The following is a 19,628-nucleotide window of genomic DNA, read 5'->3' as shown; positions in this document are numbered from 1 at the left end:
CCTTTTACAATTAAATGGAAATTTAGGCAGAAACAGAAGGAACACCAGATGGGAGTCTCTCAAGAGGTGTCCTCAGGGATATCACATAAAAGTGAGGTGATCCTATGTGAGCAGAATATAACAGAATTTGTTACTGCAATGGTATCTTAATGCAAAGAATGTCTATGCAATTCATGTGCTAAGCAAATAGTATGCTACATATATATGTACAGAATCATCTTGAACTAGAATATACTTCAAAATATAATGTAGTCCAACTTTCCTATTTCTGGAAAAGTAGCTTGAGGCAGAGAGATTTCAAGTAATGGTTAACAATGTCACAAAACTCATTACTTTTTGGTAAAGCTATTATTAAAAATCAGATGTCCTCATTTCGAGTCTGGTATTCTTTTCTATAAATCCAAATTGTTTCTGAATATATAATAAAAATGTTTAAAATATACCTCACTATGAATGTATAGAGATATATTTTATTTTCCTGCATGTAGCAATATTTGCCAATTTGCAACTTCTGTTTTTAAACTCCAGAGGAGGTTAGAAAGCATTGTATTACAGACATCTTTCTCTTTGAAGGCAAAAAGTTTGATATGAGTGCCCAAAACTTATGGAGTATGCTTAATAACTATATGTTTGCGACAAGAACTTGTAGAATGAATGTAAACATGTTCATTTGTGTTTGGGATTTTAGTCAGCGATCACGTCATGTGTAATTGCCTTGGGAAACCACATGACCCCCTATCTGCTCTCTTCTCATTTACAGCCTCAATACCTTTCAAACTCACACTAATATTGCTCAAAGCTGAGTGACATACTGACATTTTCAAAGAAGAATGTCTCAGAATTCTTCAGCATTGACTTAAATGATTTTAGTAAAACATAAATACACATTTTATGTGAAATATGAAGTCAGATGCAAATTCTTCCTGTTTATTGCTTCACAAAACTCTAAAACAAAAACAAATTGACAAATTAAAGAAAAAAACCATGAAGTTAATGAAATTGAAGTTGAAATACTTAATTTTATGTAATTATTGGTATAAATCTGCTTCTTATTAACTAAATTGCAGTATCACAGGCACTTTTTAAAAATGTATATTATACCATCATACTATATATAACACCCACTTGTCTATATGCATACATATATAATGTATATGAATACTTTAAAGAACAGTAATAAAACAAATATACAGCTACTGTTCACCTAGTTAGTATAAGACATTACAAGCAACTTTGAGATCTGCTTTGAACCCTGAGACTCCTCTTTGATGTCTTATCCATCTTTTTACCTGGTAATCCCTAAACTGATTTTTGAGTTTATTAGTCCTTCTTTTCTTTATAATCTATAAAACATATTATATATATGTATATTATGTACATCAAAGATTATTTATTGTTTAGATTCTTGTATTTGGGGAATTTATATAATGTGGATATTCATTCATGACCTTTTTTGCCTTCTATGTTAATCTTTTTGGAATGTAACTATATGTATTTGTTTGTAGTATATATAAGAGAATATATATACTATTGCAAGTGAATATTTCTATTTTTATGTTACAAGCACCTTTGCTACAAATATTCTAGTACATGTCTTCTTGTAGGTACATGAGAGAATTTCACCTAAACAGGAACATCTTGTTGTTTAGGATATGCACATCTTTGATTTTTTGGGTGATACCAAATGGATTTTCAATATAGGTTTTTTTTAAATTAACCTTTCTCCCCATTGTTACAATTTATATACTTAGTTAACAAGAAGTAAATTCACCTAGAATATTCCCCTTTTGCCAGAGGAAAGCACTAGTTCTTAGCAGAATACATGTGGTGTTCCTTTATTCACCATCATGAGCTTATAAATAGAGGTGGTCATTTCTTTTATAAAGTTTATCAGCAACAGTCAATGAATTCAACAGGTACTTTTTAGCTCTTATTTTTACCAGATATGACTTTAGCAAGATTGAACAGTCCCTTCTTCTTAAAACTTCCTCTTCTTCTGGCTTCTATGATATTACATTTACTGGCTGTGCTGTTGCCCCTCTGCCTATTTCTTTTTTTTTTTTTTTTTTTTTGTCTCATATTGAATTATCTTCTCATTTAATGTCAGATTTCCACAGGAGTTTGTTCTAGGCTTTCTTCTCTACTCATTCTTTTCCTCTCTCCTGAGACTGTTATTGTTTGACCTCGGGTGTTTAAACACTACAGGCTGAGAACTCCTGAGTCATGAATGTAAGTATTAGCTTCACAACTTCTTCTGGAAGCCTCAGAGACACCTCAAACTTAAAGTGCTAATTATCTTGTTATTCTCCCTTAAATACCTTCTCCTCTGTCTTGTTCATCTTACTTATGGGCTCTCCATTTAGTTACTTAAGCCAAAAGCCTGAGCGAGACTCATGTTAATATCTCCTTCTGACTCCTTCATAGGTTCGTGTGCGCAGAGACATGTATACAGGTTTTTTCTACATTTTCTAATAAGATTAAATAATTAGGGTGAGGCAGATGGAGCTAAACCAGCAAGTTCTTGAATATAAGAAACTATGATTAAATGCATGGATACCTTTTCAAACTAGAAGCACACATGAATGAAGAGACTAAAGAGAGACCCTAAGGATGTTAAGAAACACACAAATTAAGAAAGGAACTAAAGTGGAGACAGATTCAGGGATAGGTCCTCCCAGATTATTGGCACTCAGAGTGTTACAAGAACAGCAAGAAACAGATGCAGAACTGAAAAAGACATGGATCAGAACAACAACAACAATAAAAAAAAATGAAAGAGCAGTTGTGGGAAATGGTGGAGTGGTAGGAACAGTGGTTGTCTTTTTGTTGGATTCAAGACAATTTCTGCTGCACCAGGGAGTGAGACCCAGTCCACAGTGGATTGCTGGTTGATTAACAAAGGCAGGTCTTCATATAGGAATAAAATAAAAGTAATCCTTAAATGTCCAAGGTATGGAAAACAATTCTTATTGGGTTAGTATGCATCTATAATTTGTTAACTTGTGACTAAAGGCCAATGATGGAAGGACACTAAATGCCTAAGAGCCCAAATCTTGGTAGTCAAGCAGAATGACCAAATGGAGGAATGAATGAATGACTTATGAAATAACTTCTAGAAGAAGCAACAGATTTTGAAATGTTGCAGTGAAACCTTGATGTCTCTATTATTTTACTTATGTTTATCAGGGAGATGTGTTTATGTTTACTAGTGAGTGGGCTTTATAGACGTCTACTCAACAGATTTCTATGTATTGTGGAGTTCTCTTTTTATTGTTCTCTTTTTAAAGATTAGCTGGACAGAAAATGAGGACAGGGTAGGGATTAAATTTTTTTTACCATAATTTACTGAATCTAAAAGTGTTGAATGTCACCTTTCTTGATTTTTCCAATAGTGCGGTTTAATTTATTTCTGATTATGTTGTGTCCATATAATAAATGTCTTTGAAGAGCTCAAAAAGGTTGACAAGCATCCTCTAGCAGTATATCATAAACACATTTACTGAGGTGTCACTAGATACATATGACATCTTGAAACTGATGATGAGCTGTGATGAGTAGTATAAGCTACCAAAATATTCTCCATAAAGTGAAACACAGATATCTGAGGTGATTTTTCCATTTGTTTTTCAGGAATCTATTATAAATTCTTAAAGAGAATTTTGTCTTTATGTTTCAGACTATTAATAGCAATGATATTTTCGCTAAAGGATTTTTATAGCTAATGATTGATAGGCCTTTTTATAAAAGTGAATGAATTTGTAGCAAAATAATTATTGAATTTGTAAATCGATGTCTTGAACATACATAAGGCAGATAATACTTATTTTCTTTACCAAAGTGTTCTTATTTCTAAATGGATTTATTGAATATTTTAAAAATCACTGAATTTCTTTATCATGTTGAAATCTAAAATTAAGAAGAATGTTTAGAGTCTTAGAATAAGTTGCTGCTAATTCTTCAAAAATTCTTGCCCAATACATTAGTATGTGCCATCATATATTGTCTTTAATCTTAGTGACCAACTTGCACATAGGAAAAAAAGTAGCATCTTTCTAGAACTTATGTTACCAACTTGTATTAAAAAACTACTAATGGATTAACAATAATATATATTTATTTTCATAATTATTTTATTTCCTCTTGTATTTAGAAAGGAGACTAGCTGGTACCATTGTAGCTTGGTCTGCATTTATTAGGGATTAAGGATTGGTGTCCTTAAGTAACTTGGACCCAAAAGCAAGAGTCCATGCACTGAAAAGTGTAAGCAATTAAAGAACTACCAAGGAAAGTGTTTTCCTACCTCCAGAGAGGGGATATTTACTCTTGGACTTTAAAAGTTATCATCATTTATTGTCATCAAGGGAAGCAGAGTTTTTCACACTCCAGGCACAAAATTGAAAGTGTCTAACTGTTTCATTCTCCTCTCCCATACTGAGCTCTGTGTGATTTCGTTAAAGGAAGCATTAAACAACTTGTCAGCACATAGGCATTGTATTAGGGACTCTCATCATGTGGAGGGACTCTGGCCAGTTCAGAAAGACATTATTAGAAAGTTAGAGGTGAGAGGATAAATGTAACTTAGCACTTTTGGGCTCGAGGAATGAACTATAGTTCTTTTCCTTAATGTTTTATACTGCAAACCTGTTGTTTTTAATTTTCTGAGCACTAACAACCCACTGCGCTTAAACAGCAACTCTTAATCAGAACACAATAATTAGAAAGTTAGAGCCTGCATGATACTTAGATATTCGGAGGGTTGCATAGCACAGAAACAAATCCCACAAGTTGGTTTTCCTGTCTTTTTTTTTTCTGATTTATCATATGATTTTTCTTTAAGTATTATCATCTGGATACATTTTGTAGTTTGCTTGTATCAATGATTTAGTATATAGGAATATAAGTGTATGTCACCCAAATACATTCACACACAGTTACTGCAACTCTGTAACAGTGTAAGAAAAGAATAAAAAATCAATAAGGGGCTGACATAAAATCTTTTAAACACAGCATATTTAACAAGGAGGGAAAACTTGCTTAGCTGGCTGCCTCTTTAATTTCAAGGTAACTTTATTGGTCCACACATTGAATGTTCTAAATCTGATTGCAACAAGGGTCTAGTTACCATACATCACAGGATGAATACCAAATTTTTACTGAGATAATCCTTTAGTAACTGACAATCCTTTCAGACAAGGTTTTGGCAGAAAAAAATTCTTTAAGAATATAGTTAATTATTATTATATATCTCTGCCATTTTAACACTCTGTCCTCACCTACATAAAAACCCCTCTCTCTTTTATTAATAAGCTTGTAGAAGAAGTAACCTATCATAACTCTGCTGCTGCTTCCAGTCCATTTATTCTTCCTCACAATATTATAATTGGTTTCTGCTTCTATTGTTCTCCTAAAACTGGTGGTTGACTTTTTGTGGTATTGGTGGTGAACAGATAGATGCTCCTTTTGGAAACTCTCTGCACCTTTGGTCTTTGTGACATTTTCTTTTTCCTTCATCTATTGGCAATGTCTCTATTCCTTAACCGCCTTTGCGAGAGCCTCTTTCTTAGCTCAGTCCTTGACTACTGATCCCCAGTTCTCAGACCTCTTTTCTCTTGATCTACAAAATCAATTCAGTCAATGGCTATGGCTGCCACTGTCTCCTGTGCTAAATCTCCCACAGTCATATATTCAGGGTCTCTTGTGAACTCAAGGCCCACATCTCAAATGACTTATTCTGTATCATAACATCCCACTGATAGGAATGATATCCAGCAGGAATGTACTGATACAATGGACTGATTGATTAGTGGTGATGACAAACCAGTTGTTAAATAGCTGAAAATCACCCCTTCCCAAAAGTACTAACTGAAATGCAATAATACATCTGCCATTTTCCCTGTAAATAATATTATGTGCTTCATTTTAACAGTGGCACCATACATTCTCTATTTACATAAGCTAACCTGGTCATTCAAATTCCAGATTTTGTATCTTCTTACCTATAATTAATTTTAAGTTCAATAGTTTGCATGGTTATCCTGCCACCCTTATTGCTATATCATTTCTTGTTTAATATCACTATGACTTAACCTTACTAATTTTTACTCTGCAGTCGAAACCCCTCCAGTTCTACACTTCAGAGTGAAAACAGCATAATGTCACTTCCTATTCAAAATTCTTAAATGATTCCCCTAGGTACCAGCATATATTAATAAATCTACACTATTTTGCATTTTATATAGGATCTCTTATGCTCTGGCCCCTGCTCACGTATTCAAAGTCAAATTTTCCTCTTGCTCACTTCATATCAAACTCCATATCTCCCCAATGATGAATTATTTCTATTTCCCCCACCCCTCCTTCAGACCCTTCCATTATCTAAGCCTGTATATGTGATATTGGCTCTATCTGGAAGAACAGCCTATATATTACTTACCTGGCAGACACTTGATCTTCCCTCAAATCTCTGCCTAATTATAAACTCACTTACTTCCCTAGGGAGGCAAGGAGGTGTCCTTTTCTATTTTTCTATGTTGCTTCTGCATATTGTTCATATTTATAAAACAGGAAATATTTAACTCTATTTATATACAAGTATAGCTCCTTGAGTCCTGAGAATGTGCATCTAATTAATGTATGCTCATAAAAAATAAATTCTATATGAAAACCTCTCTTTTACCTGGGAAAATATATACATAGCTATGAAATAAGAGATCAATCCAGATACAAATGACTAGATGCTAATTTATGTAACTTTTTAGAATCTTTCCATCCATTCTTTAACAGAGATCTTCATTTAAAAGCTGTTCATTGAGTTCTAACTATGTGACAGAAACTGTGCTTGCCTTGGTGTATAGACAAAACATACTTTCTACTCTTATGGAGCTTATAGGTTGGTTTACCTAGAAAAAAGTCAATAAAGCACATTTATGTTACAGAAAAAGTCACAAGAGTCTGTTTAATGATCAATAAACATACTGCTTGCGGAGGAAATTTGAATCTAGAATAATTTCTTCATGTTTACAGATATAGAATTCTCTTCTCTCATTAAAGACATATATGTCACATCAAATATGCAAGTAAATTTTGTTCTTTATGTATATTTGCTTTTAAATATTTTTATCTTATATATACCAGAGTCATAATACTTATAGCAAGTAGATTTATATCAATTTGTATTACATGTGAGACTGTAAAATAACAGCATTTTATATTTCCAATAATATAAATATAGTACATTCAAATACATAAAATTCAGTGGTAAATATAAAAGATTCATAAATGTAATAAGCTATTGGTATACTTAAAAAACAACCTTAAATTTTTAAAGCAATTTTCTACAATAACATAAAATGAACCAAATAATAGCATTTGTTAGTATTCAAGCTATTATCTTAAAATATAGTTTAATAATGAAGACAATAAGCTAATTATCTAAATGGAAATTTAAAGTGGGCTGGCATATGTACAAAACTCTGTAGAGAAAGTTCTCACATTTTAGTAAGCTTATATGAAACAGAGACTAGGGATGTTCTTCCAGTTCCATTTCTCAAATCATATTTTTGGCATGTTATTAAGTCAACCCACTCAGACTTCCAGGCAAAATCACTAGCTTAGGGGTGTTCAGAAGCCAATATGCTTAATATTATCAAGAAATGTAATACACATACTATAGTCATAAGATGAAACAATTTACTGATATTGAAGCAATTCTATTTAATGAGTACAGTAAAATTTTAGTGTATTTCAGTATGATAGTTTAAAAATATATACATTAGTATTAATAGAATTGCTCCAAAATTTTTTCTTGAAACTATGTATATGGCCCCACTAACCAGGAGCCTTTTTCTAAATAAAGTTTCCTTTTTCTTCTTTCAATATAATGATGTAATTAATATTTTTAAAAAAATTAACAGAAATACCTGGTTTTTCCCATGAAGATCTGGAAATCCACCAATAAAGACAGACCCTGATTTTGGCAGGGGTTTTCCAGGTATGTGATCAATAGTTTCACTTGTTTTTATAGTCTGCCCTAGAATAGTCAGTTCAGCTTTACATGGATCCAATTCTTGCCTGCAACCATTTAGGAAAGAAATTTATGGTTTTTGTATGTGTTGTATAAATATTTTTCTGACTAATTAATTAAGCTATTACCAAAAGAAGAATTTAAGTAAATAGATTATCTCACCATAAAACCAACAAAGCTATAAGTAGTTTAATCTGTTCTAAATTAGAAATACCTAATGTTTTCAGTACCTTCATATGAAGTTAAATTTTGACAAAGCAACAAATTGTAGCAATTACCTAATGAAATAACCAAATCCTGATAATAAACAAATCTTTCTCAATAGTAACTGAAATGATGTTAGAGTATAACATTCTACTTCAGTTGTTTACACTGTTGAATTTTCTGTTTGAGTGAATTATATTTAAAAGGATAAGATTTAAATGTGGCTATACAGTGTACAATTAGGTGGTAAATAGAAATTTTCGAGAACATAATTAGTTGTAGAAATATAAATCATACCAAGAAGTAAAGCATGTAAAAATAAAAAAGAATAAATCAAATATAAATGAAGAGACTTAGAGTAATAATTTCCATATGCTCATTTTTTTTAGAAAGATGAGAAAGATAAACTACTTCAACAACTCTCCGACATGTAGATATACATGTCTCATTTACTCTTGCCATATGTTTATCTAATCATTGAATCCATGGATTGGCAAACTATACCCCTGAGGCAAATCTTGCCTGCCACCTCTTAGTAAATAAAGTTTAATTGGATCACAGACACATGCTTCTTTGTATTTAATCTAGGGCTGCTTTCATGGAAGAGTTGAGTAATGACAGTAAGAATTTAAGTTCCAAAAGGCCAAAAATATTTACTATCTAATCCTTACAGAAAAAGTTGGTGGACCTGTGATCTAATCAATTTATCTGTTTATCTACCAAGCAAGTAACTTTTATTATAATCCTTTTCAAGACAATAGAACACATATTATAAAAGACACCCACAGAGCATCCACTTATCAATGTCATTCTTTACTATAAATATGTGATGTAACTTTTTATTGAATTATAAAATACATAATAAAAAGGTAAATGGTGAAGCTCTATGAAATACCATACTGTGAAAATTTCCAAGTAACCACTACCCAGGCAAAAACCCCATAAAATTACTAGCCAGGCCTCTCTATCCCTACAGACACAGACACACAACCCCTTTATCTTCATTCAACATTATGTTTTCCATATTAATCTTTGTTATTTGAATTTAATAGTAGTTTGATAATTTCAAGGTATATCACTGGATATTTTACAAATTATTCTAGTATTGGTATACATTTGACTTTTTTCATAACTTTGGGGCTATTAATAATGTCACTATAAATATACTTGTACATATTGTTTGGTGCACATACATGTGCATTTCTGTTGAGGATTTAAGAAAAAAGACATAAAGTTCTATGTTGTAGACATATTACTGGTTAAATATATTACAAGAATTTTATTGTCCTTCTTTGTCTTTTTTTTCCCTTTAGGTAAATGCCTAGGCAAAGAATTTATGAAGAAGACCCCAAAAGCAATCACAGCAACAACAAAAATAAATAAATGGGACTTGATCAAATTGAAGAGCTTCTACACAGCCAAGGAAACTATCATTAGAGCAAACAGACAACCTACAGAATGGGAGAAAATATTTGCATGTTACACATCCAATAAAGGGCGGATAACTAGAATCTATCTAGAACTCAGGAAAGTCAGCAAGAAAATATCAAATGACTCCATTAAAAAGTGGACAAAGGACATGAACAGAAACTTTTCAAAAGAAGACAGATTAATGGCCCACAAACATGAAAAATTGCTCAACATTTCTAATTCATCAGGGAAATGCAAATCAAAACCACAGTGAGATATCACTTAACTCCAGTGAGAATGGCTTTTATCAAAAAAAGTCCCCAAATGACAAATGTTGGCACGGATGTGGAGAGATAGGAACTCTCATACACTAGTGGGACTGCAAAATATTAATTGGACAACCTCTACGGACAGTAGTATGGAGAAACCTCAAAGAACTAAAAGTAGAACTAACATTAATCCAGAAGTTTTTTTTTCTTCCTTTTTTATAATTTCAGCATATGTACCCCATTTGTGGGGGTACAAATGTTAAGGTTACGTATATTGCCTTTGCCTCCCTTCCCCCTCGAGTGAGAGATTCAAGCCTGTCCATACCCCAGATGGTGCACATCACACTTATTATGTATGTATATACCTGTCCCCTTCTCTCTACCCCCACCTGCCCGACACCCGATAAATGTTATTTCTATATGTCCATTTAGGTGTTGATCAGTGAAACCAATTTTCTGCTGAGTACATGCAGTGTTTATTTTTCCATTCTTGGGATAGTTCACTTAGTAGAATGGGTTCCAGATCTATCCAGGAAAATGCAAGAGGTGCTATATCACCATTGTTTCTTATAGCTGAATAGTACTTCATGGTATACATATACCACATTTTATTGATCCACTCATGTATTGATGGGCACTTCAGTTGTTTCCACATCTTTGCAATTGTGAATTGTGCTGCTATAAACATTCGAGAGCAGGTGTCTTTTTTATAGAGTGTCTTTTGTTCTTTTGAGTAGATGTCCAGTAATGGGATTGCTGGATCAAATGGTAGATCCACTTATATAGCTTTAAGGTAGCTCCATATTGCTTTCCACAGTGGTTCAACTAGTTTGCAGTCCCACCAGCAATGTAGGAGTATTCCTATCTCTCCATATCCACGCCAACATTTATTGTTTTGGGACTTGTTAATAAAGGCCATTCTCACTGGAGATAAGTGATATCTCATTGTGGTTTTGATTTGCATTTCCCTGATGATTAGAGATGTTGAGCATTTTTTCATATGTTTGTTGGCCATTATTGTGTCTTCTTTTGGAAAGTTTCTGTTCATGTCCTTGAAGTTTTTAATTTTAATTTACACCAATTGATCAATCTTTTACTTAATGATTAGTGTTTTGTTGTTGCTCTTGTTCTTACTCTATTATTTCTGAAAGTATACTTTACTATTGACATTTAGATCTACAATCCATCTGAGATTGATTTTTTTTCTTGTAGTCCCAGTTCTGCATCAATTTTATTTTTTCCTTATGGAAATCCAATTGACTCAGTAACATAAGTGGAAAAAGCCTATCTGTTCTCCACTGTTCTGCAATATTACTTCTGTCATAAATCATGTCCATAAGATGGGTCTATTTCTAGACTCTCTTCTGTTCTGCTGGTCATTTTTTTTTTTTTTTATCTTTGTACCAATACATCACTGTCTTAAGACTTACTCTAACAATACCATTTTAATACCCAGTAGAGTAAGTTCTCCTACTTCATGTTTCCACCTCAGCATTGTTTTGGCCGGAGGGGATATGTTTGTGTGTTCCCAGCCTCTCTTTCTCTTTCATTGGTCCATATTTCTACCTTTGTACCAATACCTCATTGCCTGCAATTCTTATGCTTTATAAGTCAAGATATTTTGTATAGTACATCCTCTTATTTTGCTCAGTTTTTTGGTTCATTTTTATTAAATATCCTTTCTGTTATTTTCTGTTTTTTAAATTTAAGGTGCATTTGAGACATGTAAATGGAGATGTCAAGCAGGCACTTCAATCAAAACAATACTCGCACATGTTATCAAATCAAATAATGCAGAAGAGCATAAGCAATAGTTTCCAATTCCCTTAATTGTGGTGAATTATGTTGGCTAGTTTTTAAATGTTTGAATACATTCCCGTAATATGTCAAACTTGATCATGATGTATGCCTTTCTTATATAACATTGGATTCACTTTTCTGTATTTTAGGGAATTTCTACATATATGTTAATGAGAGAGATAGGCTTTCCAATTTTTGTTCTTGTACTGCTCTGGTAAAATTTTTGTATCAAGGTTATGCTGCTCTTATATTATTCAGAAAGATTGCGTTACATTGATGTTGTAACTACCTTTTATGTATAATAGAATACACTAGTACAGCCACCTGTCTGGGAATTTTCTTTGAGTTTTCCTGGAGGAGGTACTAAATATGAACTCAATGTATTTAGTTGATATATATTATCTGTGTATTTTTATGTCATTTTTGTCACATTGTGTTTTTCCAGGAATTTTTCTTTTAATATAAATTTTCAAAGTTATTGGTATAAAGTATTTTATTATTTAATTTTATTATATTTTTATTGGTGTTGGAACTTTAATGATGTCTGCTATTTTGTGTGTGATATTGATTATTTGTGTTTTTTCTTATTTTATTTGTTTTGTAGATCAACATTGGCAGAGAGCAGTAAATTTCAAAGAACACACTTTTGGCATTGTTGGTAGTCTCCATTCTCTAGTTTTCTACCCCATTAACTTCTGCTCTTATCTTTATGATTTATTTGCTTTAACTTTCTCTGTGTTTAAGTAACTCTTATGTTTCTAAGGCTTTTAATCTAATATATGCTTTCAAGATTGAAATTTTTTTATAAACTTAAATTTACCTATATTTAACAAGTTTTATTTTTCATTATTCCCTGCTCAAAATCTTTTTTATTTTACTTTGTGAGTTCTTTTCTTTGGTCTGAAAATTATCCAGAATTGTGTTGCCAAATTTACAAATATACAGAGACTTTCTGGTTATTTTTTATATTCTAAATTTAGTTCCAATCAAGGTTGTTGAGAAAATATTCTATGCTTTGAATTCTTTGAAATGCATTGATTCAGGCTGCATGGCCCAACATATGGTTAATTTTAGTAATACTTTCAAGACATAGAAAGTCTGTAGTTGGGTGTAGTGTTCTTTCTACCTATGTGAATATGGTCACATTTTATGCTCACACTAAAACACATTTATACTCTTTCATAGTGAATTTAGGTTAGGTACAATCAATGAGTTAAATCATGTCTATGATTATGTCTACTTAGTATTCCCTTAAAAAATGTTTAATGGATTCTTCACATCCTCCTTCTATCTATAGCATGATATAAACTTAATTGAGTTAAGACTAGGTATGGTCATGTAGCCAATATTGAGGCTTTGATAGAAAGTTTTGAATTTTTTAAATGATATTCCCTATATTAAGAACATAGGAGTAAAATTTGTTGAACATTTTTAGAACCCTATAGATATTCTTGGATTCTGTATTTAGGAAGCAAATTAGAAGCTTTCTGGGTTAATTACTTCTTACAATTAAACTGTTAAAAATATCATAGGGAGGATATAGCTTCCAGGAAGCTATTCATTAAATGATAAAAATAAAAAGCACAGCTACTTCTGCTCTAATCATTCTCCAAAATTTAATGTTTGGAAAAATAGTTTGTACTGTTTTGTGATTTTAAAATAGCAATAGTAATTATTCATTAACACTGGTAATGACCTCATTTCTCATAAATGAAACCATAAAGATAGCAAACATTTTTATTTGAGCTTTGGATATGACAACTGAAAGGGTAACTTTCAGTTACATGAACTTTCATGTAACTGAAAGTTCATGAACTCTAGAGTTTTTTCCTGATTACAGAAGCAATATGAGCTCATCATAATTAAAAAAATTTTGCCTAACATCTAATCACCTAAAGAAATCTCCTTGAATCTTTATCACTTGCTTTTTACAATTATATCTATAAAATAACTATACAACTGCATCAATTTCTGGTTTGAATAATTTTATATTCATATATCACAATTTAAGTGAATCATATTAGACTTTTAGTTTCCTGGATTTCAAAATTATAAAAATCACATCACAATTATGTGATATTTAAATCTGGGAAAGTCATCTCACCCTTGTTTAATTTTTCTTTATGAAGTACTCCTAGAAGTGAATTATTGAATCAAATTGTAGGTAATTTTAATGATTCACTATCAAATTGCTAGCCTGCCCTGCAAATTTCGTGACTGTCCAGCCAGATCCCACAATCACATAAAGCAATTCCTGGAAATAAATCTCTTAATTTATATTTTCTGCTAGTTCTGTTTATCTGGTAAAACCCTGACTGATACAGATTTTGGTACCTAGAGTCCTGAGAGCGTCAAGATGATTGATTTGGCAACCTATTGTGTACAAAGATCTTTCATATTATTTTATAATCTGAAGCTATATTGATCTTAAGTATGGAATTTGACTATTTATTGGAGTTGGACCTGATAATATTAATAGTTTTCATTAAAATCTCAAGTCATATCTTTCTCAATTAGTGTTAGCCACATGAGATTTAATTCCTTAAGTTTTCTACATGAATAGCAACGGATCAGGTGATTAGCCTTTGACTATCAACTCCAAACTAGAGACTTGCTATAACATTTAATCTGAGTAAATGAACAGAAAAACAAAAGATATTGGGGAAAAAACATATCATGGTGGGAAATTATTCATAGCCATATTACATTTGAAGTTTTTTCTTTCAAACATATGATTTTTATTATTTTAGTATAATTTCTATGCATTATCACAGAGAGTAATCAGCTTCACTATCAGGATACTATTATCTATGTACACATTGTGCAGGTTTTCACCTTCAGAAAAGTGGAATTTTTTCTTTCATACTTAAAATTCTGCACGGTTATTCTTGTTTTCCAAACTATTATGATTTCTAAAATCAATTATTCATTGTAAATGAATACAAGGACGGCATATCATCTTTTCTCATACACACATTCAGAGAGCTGGCAGCTATGTGAAGGAAGATGAAAGGTAAGCACGCCTCCATTATAACTATGTAGACCATCAGCTTCTCTTTGCGAAAAATGCAATTCTAATATTTCATCTAGCAGGGTTGTTATTTTATTCAAGAGACACACTTTTTAACAGCACCCGTATCTTTCCCCTTAGGCTCATTAGAGTAGAGGCAATGCTGTTCTGATTGTGTTCGATTGAATCTAACATGAACTGACTGAACGCAGAAAAACAGTCTTACAACGTTATTGTTTAGCATTTGCTGATGAACAGTTTGCCTAGCTCACCATGCTGTGTAAAATTTTTCCATCAAGGCCATTTAATGCTTTCTCTAAAATCAGCACACAGGATGCTTTAAAGGTCAAATGAGTAGAACAGATTCTTTTGCATAACCCTAAGTATATATAGAACTCTCCTGAGGACCACTGGTGTTTGAACTACCTTTAATTGTTCTTCTCCCAAACTTGCAATGATTGTTCATATTTGTCATTTGTACTTACATAATAGTGATCATGTAACTATTCTCCACTAATTAAAGCCTGAAAGAAAAGTTTAGGGTGCCATAAATGCTATCCATTATGTTTAGGTATTCAGGGTAGATGTCAGAAAAGGTGAAGTAAATGCTGAACATCATAGAGATATGGGGGTGACATACTGTGATATTATCCACATGACTGCCACATCTTAACACAGAAAGTTCTAAACTTGCAGATGTGTTAGCCAGGAATGAAAGGGATATATGAAATAAGGTAATCTTATAAATAAATAAACAGGTCAATCTTGTAAATAAATGTTCAAAAAGACAGCAAATAGCAAAATTTCATCATGTTGTAAATCAACTCTCTCAACTGATTATTCTTGTGCATTACAATGGTCAAGGTTTAGAAATTACTCTGACTTCAATCTTATGCTTAACAAAACTGTTTCTCATTGACAGCAATAAACCCACCCATAGAACCTGAACATGTGTGTATCCACTTTGTTGATTGCTTGTCCTATTTATATTGAAAAAAACTCAATTGATTTAATCAATAATAAAGATGCAAAGAAATTACTGTTAAATCAAAATAAACCTACCCTTTCAAGAAGGATTCAAGCACATAAATTGTCTATTCAGACAAATAGAAAAAAAAAGATATAGACATTGATTTAGATATTTGATGACAAACACTTATTTTTATTGATACATAATAGTTGTACATATTTATGGGGTAAATGTGGTATTTTGATACATTATTTTTATCAGATCAAATTATCCCAGATATCTGGGAATATTCTATATTCATTTAACTTAGAAGTTATTTATTAAATTCCAACTGCAAATTGGCTTTCTAAAGAGAATTAGAAATAATGGATGCTTCTGTTAAGGAGACATATTCAATTTCCATAACATATTCAGGTAATTTCTACAGGGAATATGGAATTGTCCTTAGCTTCCACTACCCTATCACAACTGTGAAAAAAGTAAAATAAACTCCCTGATTTAAAACTTTGAATGACAGATCATTGCCAAAAGAATTACATCTAAACATGTCACTTGGAATTCAAGCCCCCATCTCACCAATTTTGGTTCTTTTCACTTAATTCTCTGTACCTCTGACAGCTCCACAATGGAAATTTTATGGTATACTTACATCAGTCTCCTAGTTGTTTTAAGACCTCACCTTGGCTATGAATCCTGCTGGCCCTTCATGGAATCATATTTCTTCACACGTCAAATTTCCTCTTTAACCCACTTAAATGCTACTTATATAACTGAGACCTTACTTAAGGCCCATTTATTACCTAAAATGTTTGTTATGTTTTATGTCTTAATGATCTGTTTAATGTCTAAGGCCACTAAAGTGTGACATTCATTTTTGTATTAAAAAATGTACTGTTTTGTCTTTTTATGTGATTGTTTGATAGTTCTGTTTTATTTCTCCAGTGAAAAAGTAACATCTCAATTGGCAGAGTTATGATTTATTCATTTTTTATTTCTTCATAAAACTTAGGCATTGGTTTAATGGCCTTGGTAAAGTAAATTGTGAGTTTTAGTTTATAGCAATAACTGTGCTCCTAGAAATGTACCAGCTATTCTCTTCTATTCTAAACACATGTGTTTCTAAGGTAGTGGCCTTTTCATTGACAGAAAGTCCTGAAGTTGCCAAGATGCCACCTTCTCTGTGACCACTGTTTGTTCTGGTCTACATGTTAGGATTGGATCATTCCACTGCCCAACAGGTTTCCTACTGGCAAAGTAACTGTTTGCACTCATTGAGCCATAGTCAGATTTTCTAACAATTAGGACAGCTGAACAAAGAGCAGCTAAAAGCTTTGAATTTAGTATTGAAATTAACATGCAATTGAGTTGTTTTTCTGACTAATTCCAAACGAAGCATTATTCTGGCCCATTTTTTTTTCAGGGTGCATACTCTTAAGAACCATGTAGATAAACATCTCTTTCCTTTACTTGTATGTGGGATAAAAGGTTTTTACATCATGACATAATTCTTCTGAAAGGCTGTTCCCTGCTAGAATTTCAGATCTTTCCCCTGAGCAAATGTATTTTTAAATGTATTTTCACATCTGTGATTGAGATTAAATATCAGTGATATGGCTAATACCCCACATTAATTATAGTGATTTAAATTAAATTAAATTCCAGGAGCTGTAAAATATTCAATGATAAAATAATTGACATTGGAGTTTTAATACTAAGATCACTGATTAAATTTAATCAAGAACAATATAACCAATTATCATTATCTTTAAGAGCAATTAAGCTGTATCTAGTATTATTTTCTTGAGTTAAAATACCTATTTTAGAAAAAGAACACCAAGAAACTCCATAAATTGGGTTAATTTAGAGTATATTTACATTTTCTATTATTTAGAAAAATCATAAAAACAAAAAGATTTTAAAATATGATGATCATAATTTCTGTATACTCTTATATCTTTAAAATTTTATTTTTCTCAATTATTGAAAAGATAAGCAAGCCAGCAGATTAATTTTGAAACTTAATCTGTTAGTTTTAAAGAGGGTTTATATACTGCTACTTTTATTTTTACCATTGATAACCCTTAAGAGATTCTTTGGCCATATTGTGACTGCCCCCAAAGTACTCACATCAACCAAAACAGTACAAGAAAACACCGAAAAGTGGAAGTGACAGAGCAAGTCTGCCTATTTAGAGAAATAAGTGGAGGATCAAAAAGCACATTCAAAAGGATTTGTGTCATGCAATCATCCTCTGAGAACCTGGATTCACCCCATTTCATTCCTGAATCTAAAAATCTGCCTGTTGGGTTGCTGAAATGTTGAGAGTTTGTGTAGGGCTTACACTGAAAGTGTGCCTCTTACATCCTGTCCTGGAGAGGTCAGCACATTGCAAATTCAAGAGTAATTTTTATTTCATTATGTAAATTTTGGGAGTAAGCCCCCAGTCAGATCATTCACATACTTAAATTTGACAGAGCTCAACATATAGGTGGGCATTTTTAGTTCAATCTAGTTGTATTCCCACAACTACTCATAAAACCTATTAGCATTTGACAATGTCACCGGAGACTTTAGATTACTATGGTGTAGCACACAAGAGGTAGGGGAAAAGATGAGGCATCTTAGTCACTTGAAACCAAATATGCTGTTGACTCACCTGAATTTCATTTCAGAAATGCCTATACTATTTCTGTTCTCTGGTCCTTTCCTAAATTGCTCAATATATACATATACATATATATGAACAAATACCACACACACACATACATATACACATATACTTTTGAGAGGAAAGAAAGAAAGCCTGGACTTTGAAGAAAGACCGACTCCCTTTTAAAGCCTAGTTTCAACATTTGTTATCTAGGGGACATTTTACTTTTTATTTCTCAAGCAGGTATTTTTAAATACTATCATGTGTCACATAAGATAGTCCATACTGGATGTAAAACTGACAAAACAGCATTAGGGCCCTTCTTTTGTAATTCAAATCTCAAGAAAGAGGATGACTTGTATCAAACATCAAGATGCTTATTGGGATTGAGGACTGATTTAATCTGAGATGGCAGGGAACACTTTCCCCAGGAAGTAAGATTTGAGATAGAGTCTAAAAAATAAATAGGAATCAGTACACCAACAGAACTAGGGGTAAGAGCATAGTAGGCAGATGGAATAGTATGTGCAAAAATTCTTGGGGGCAAAAGGTGGGAGTGGGCTGAGTTGAAATACAGCCCGGGGGCTGAAGAACAATTATACCATGTGTGCGGGAATGTTGGTGGGAAAAATAGGATTAGAGGCAAGGCTACTTAACTTTTTTGATAGTCAGTTGTTATATTCACAAATTGATGTCTAAACTAATTATTGGTAAATATCTTAATCTACCCATCCCTTAATTGTCAAATAGAAGGCTTGAGAAATTAGAACAAAGTTCTATAATCTCAAAAATCTATAAAGCTCAAGAAATGTCAGTGTTCTTATTTGTTTGTTTGGTTTGATTTGGTGGTTTGCTAGGGTTTCCATAACAAAATACTATGGACTGGGTGGCTTAAACAATAGAAAATTATTTTCTCACAGTTCTAGAATCTAAAAGTCCAAGATCAAAATATTGGCAGGTTTGATTTCTCCTGAGGCCTTTTTCCTTGGCTTGCAGATGTGTCCTTGCATGGCCTATTCTCTGTGTGCAGATATCCCTGGTCTCTCTTCCTCTTCTTATGAGGACACTAGTAATATATTCTATTTAGAGCCCACTTATTTAACCTGATTACCTCTTTAAAGGCACTATCTTCAGACACAGTCAAATTCCAAAGTACTGGGAATTAGGGCTTCAACATATGAATGGGGGGGGCGTATATGTGTACTATTATAATTTATTCCATAACATTTGATTTGTTCAGATTGTTGTTAGGTCATTGAATATGAAGTGTCCGATTTTGAATCCAAAGTGTA

The 19,628-nt window shown here is 32.4% G+C and overlaps 1 protein-coding gene across 1 annotated transcript in view; it reads right to left on the bottom strand.

Annotated features, from left to right (window-relative positions):
- EYS (EGF-like photoreceptor maintenance factor) overlaps positions 1-19,628 on the bottom strand; it is a 1,642,296-nt gene that overhangs the window by 545,492 nt on the left and 1,077,176 nt on the right. Inside the window, 1 exon segment of the mRNA XM_020287130.2 lies at positions 7,920-8,070. Coding sequence (XP_020142719.2) covers positions 7,920-8,070 — 151 coding nt within the window.

This window comes from Microcebus murinus, chromosome 5 (assembly GCF_040939455.1).
Source record: "Microcebus murinus isolate Inina chromosome 5, M.murinus_Inina_mat1.0, whole genome shotgun sequence".
Classification (NCBI taxonomy): Eukaryota; Metazoa; Chordata; class Mammalia; order Primates; family Cheirogaleidae; genus Microcebus; species Microcebus murinus.
Note: the sequence above shows the minus strand (reverse complement) of the source record. Positions and strands in the feature narration are given on the sequence as shown.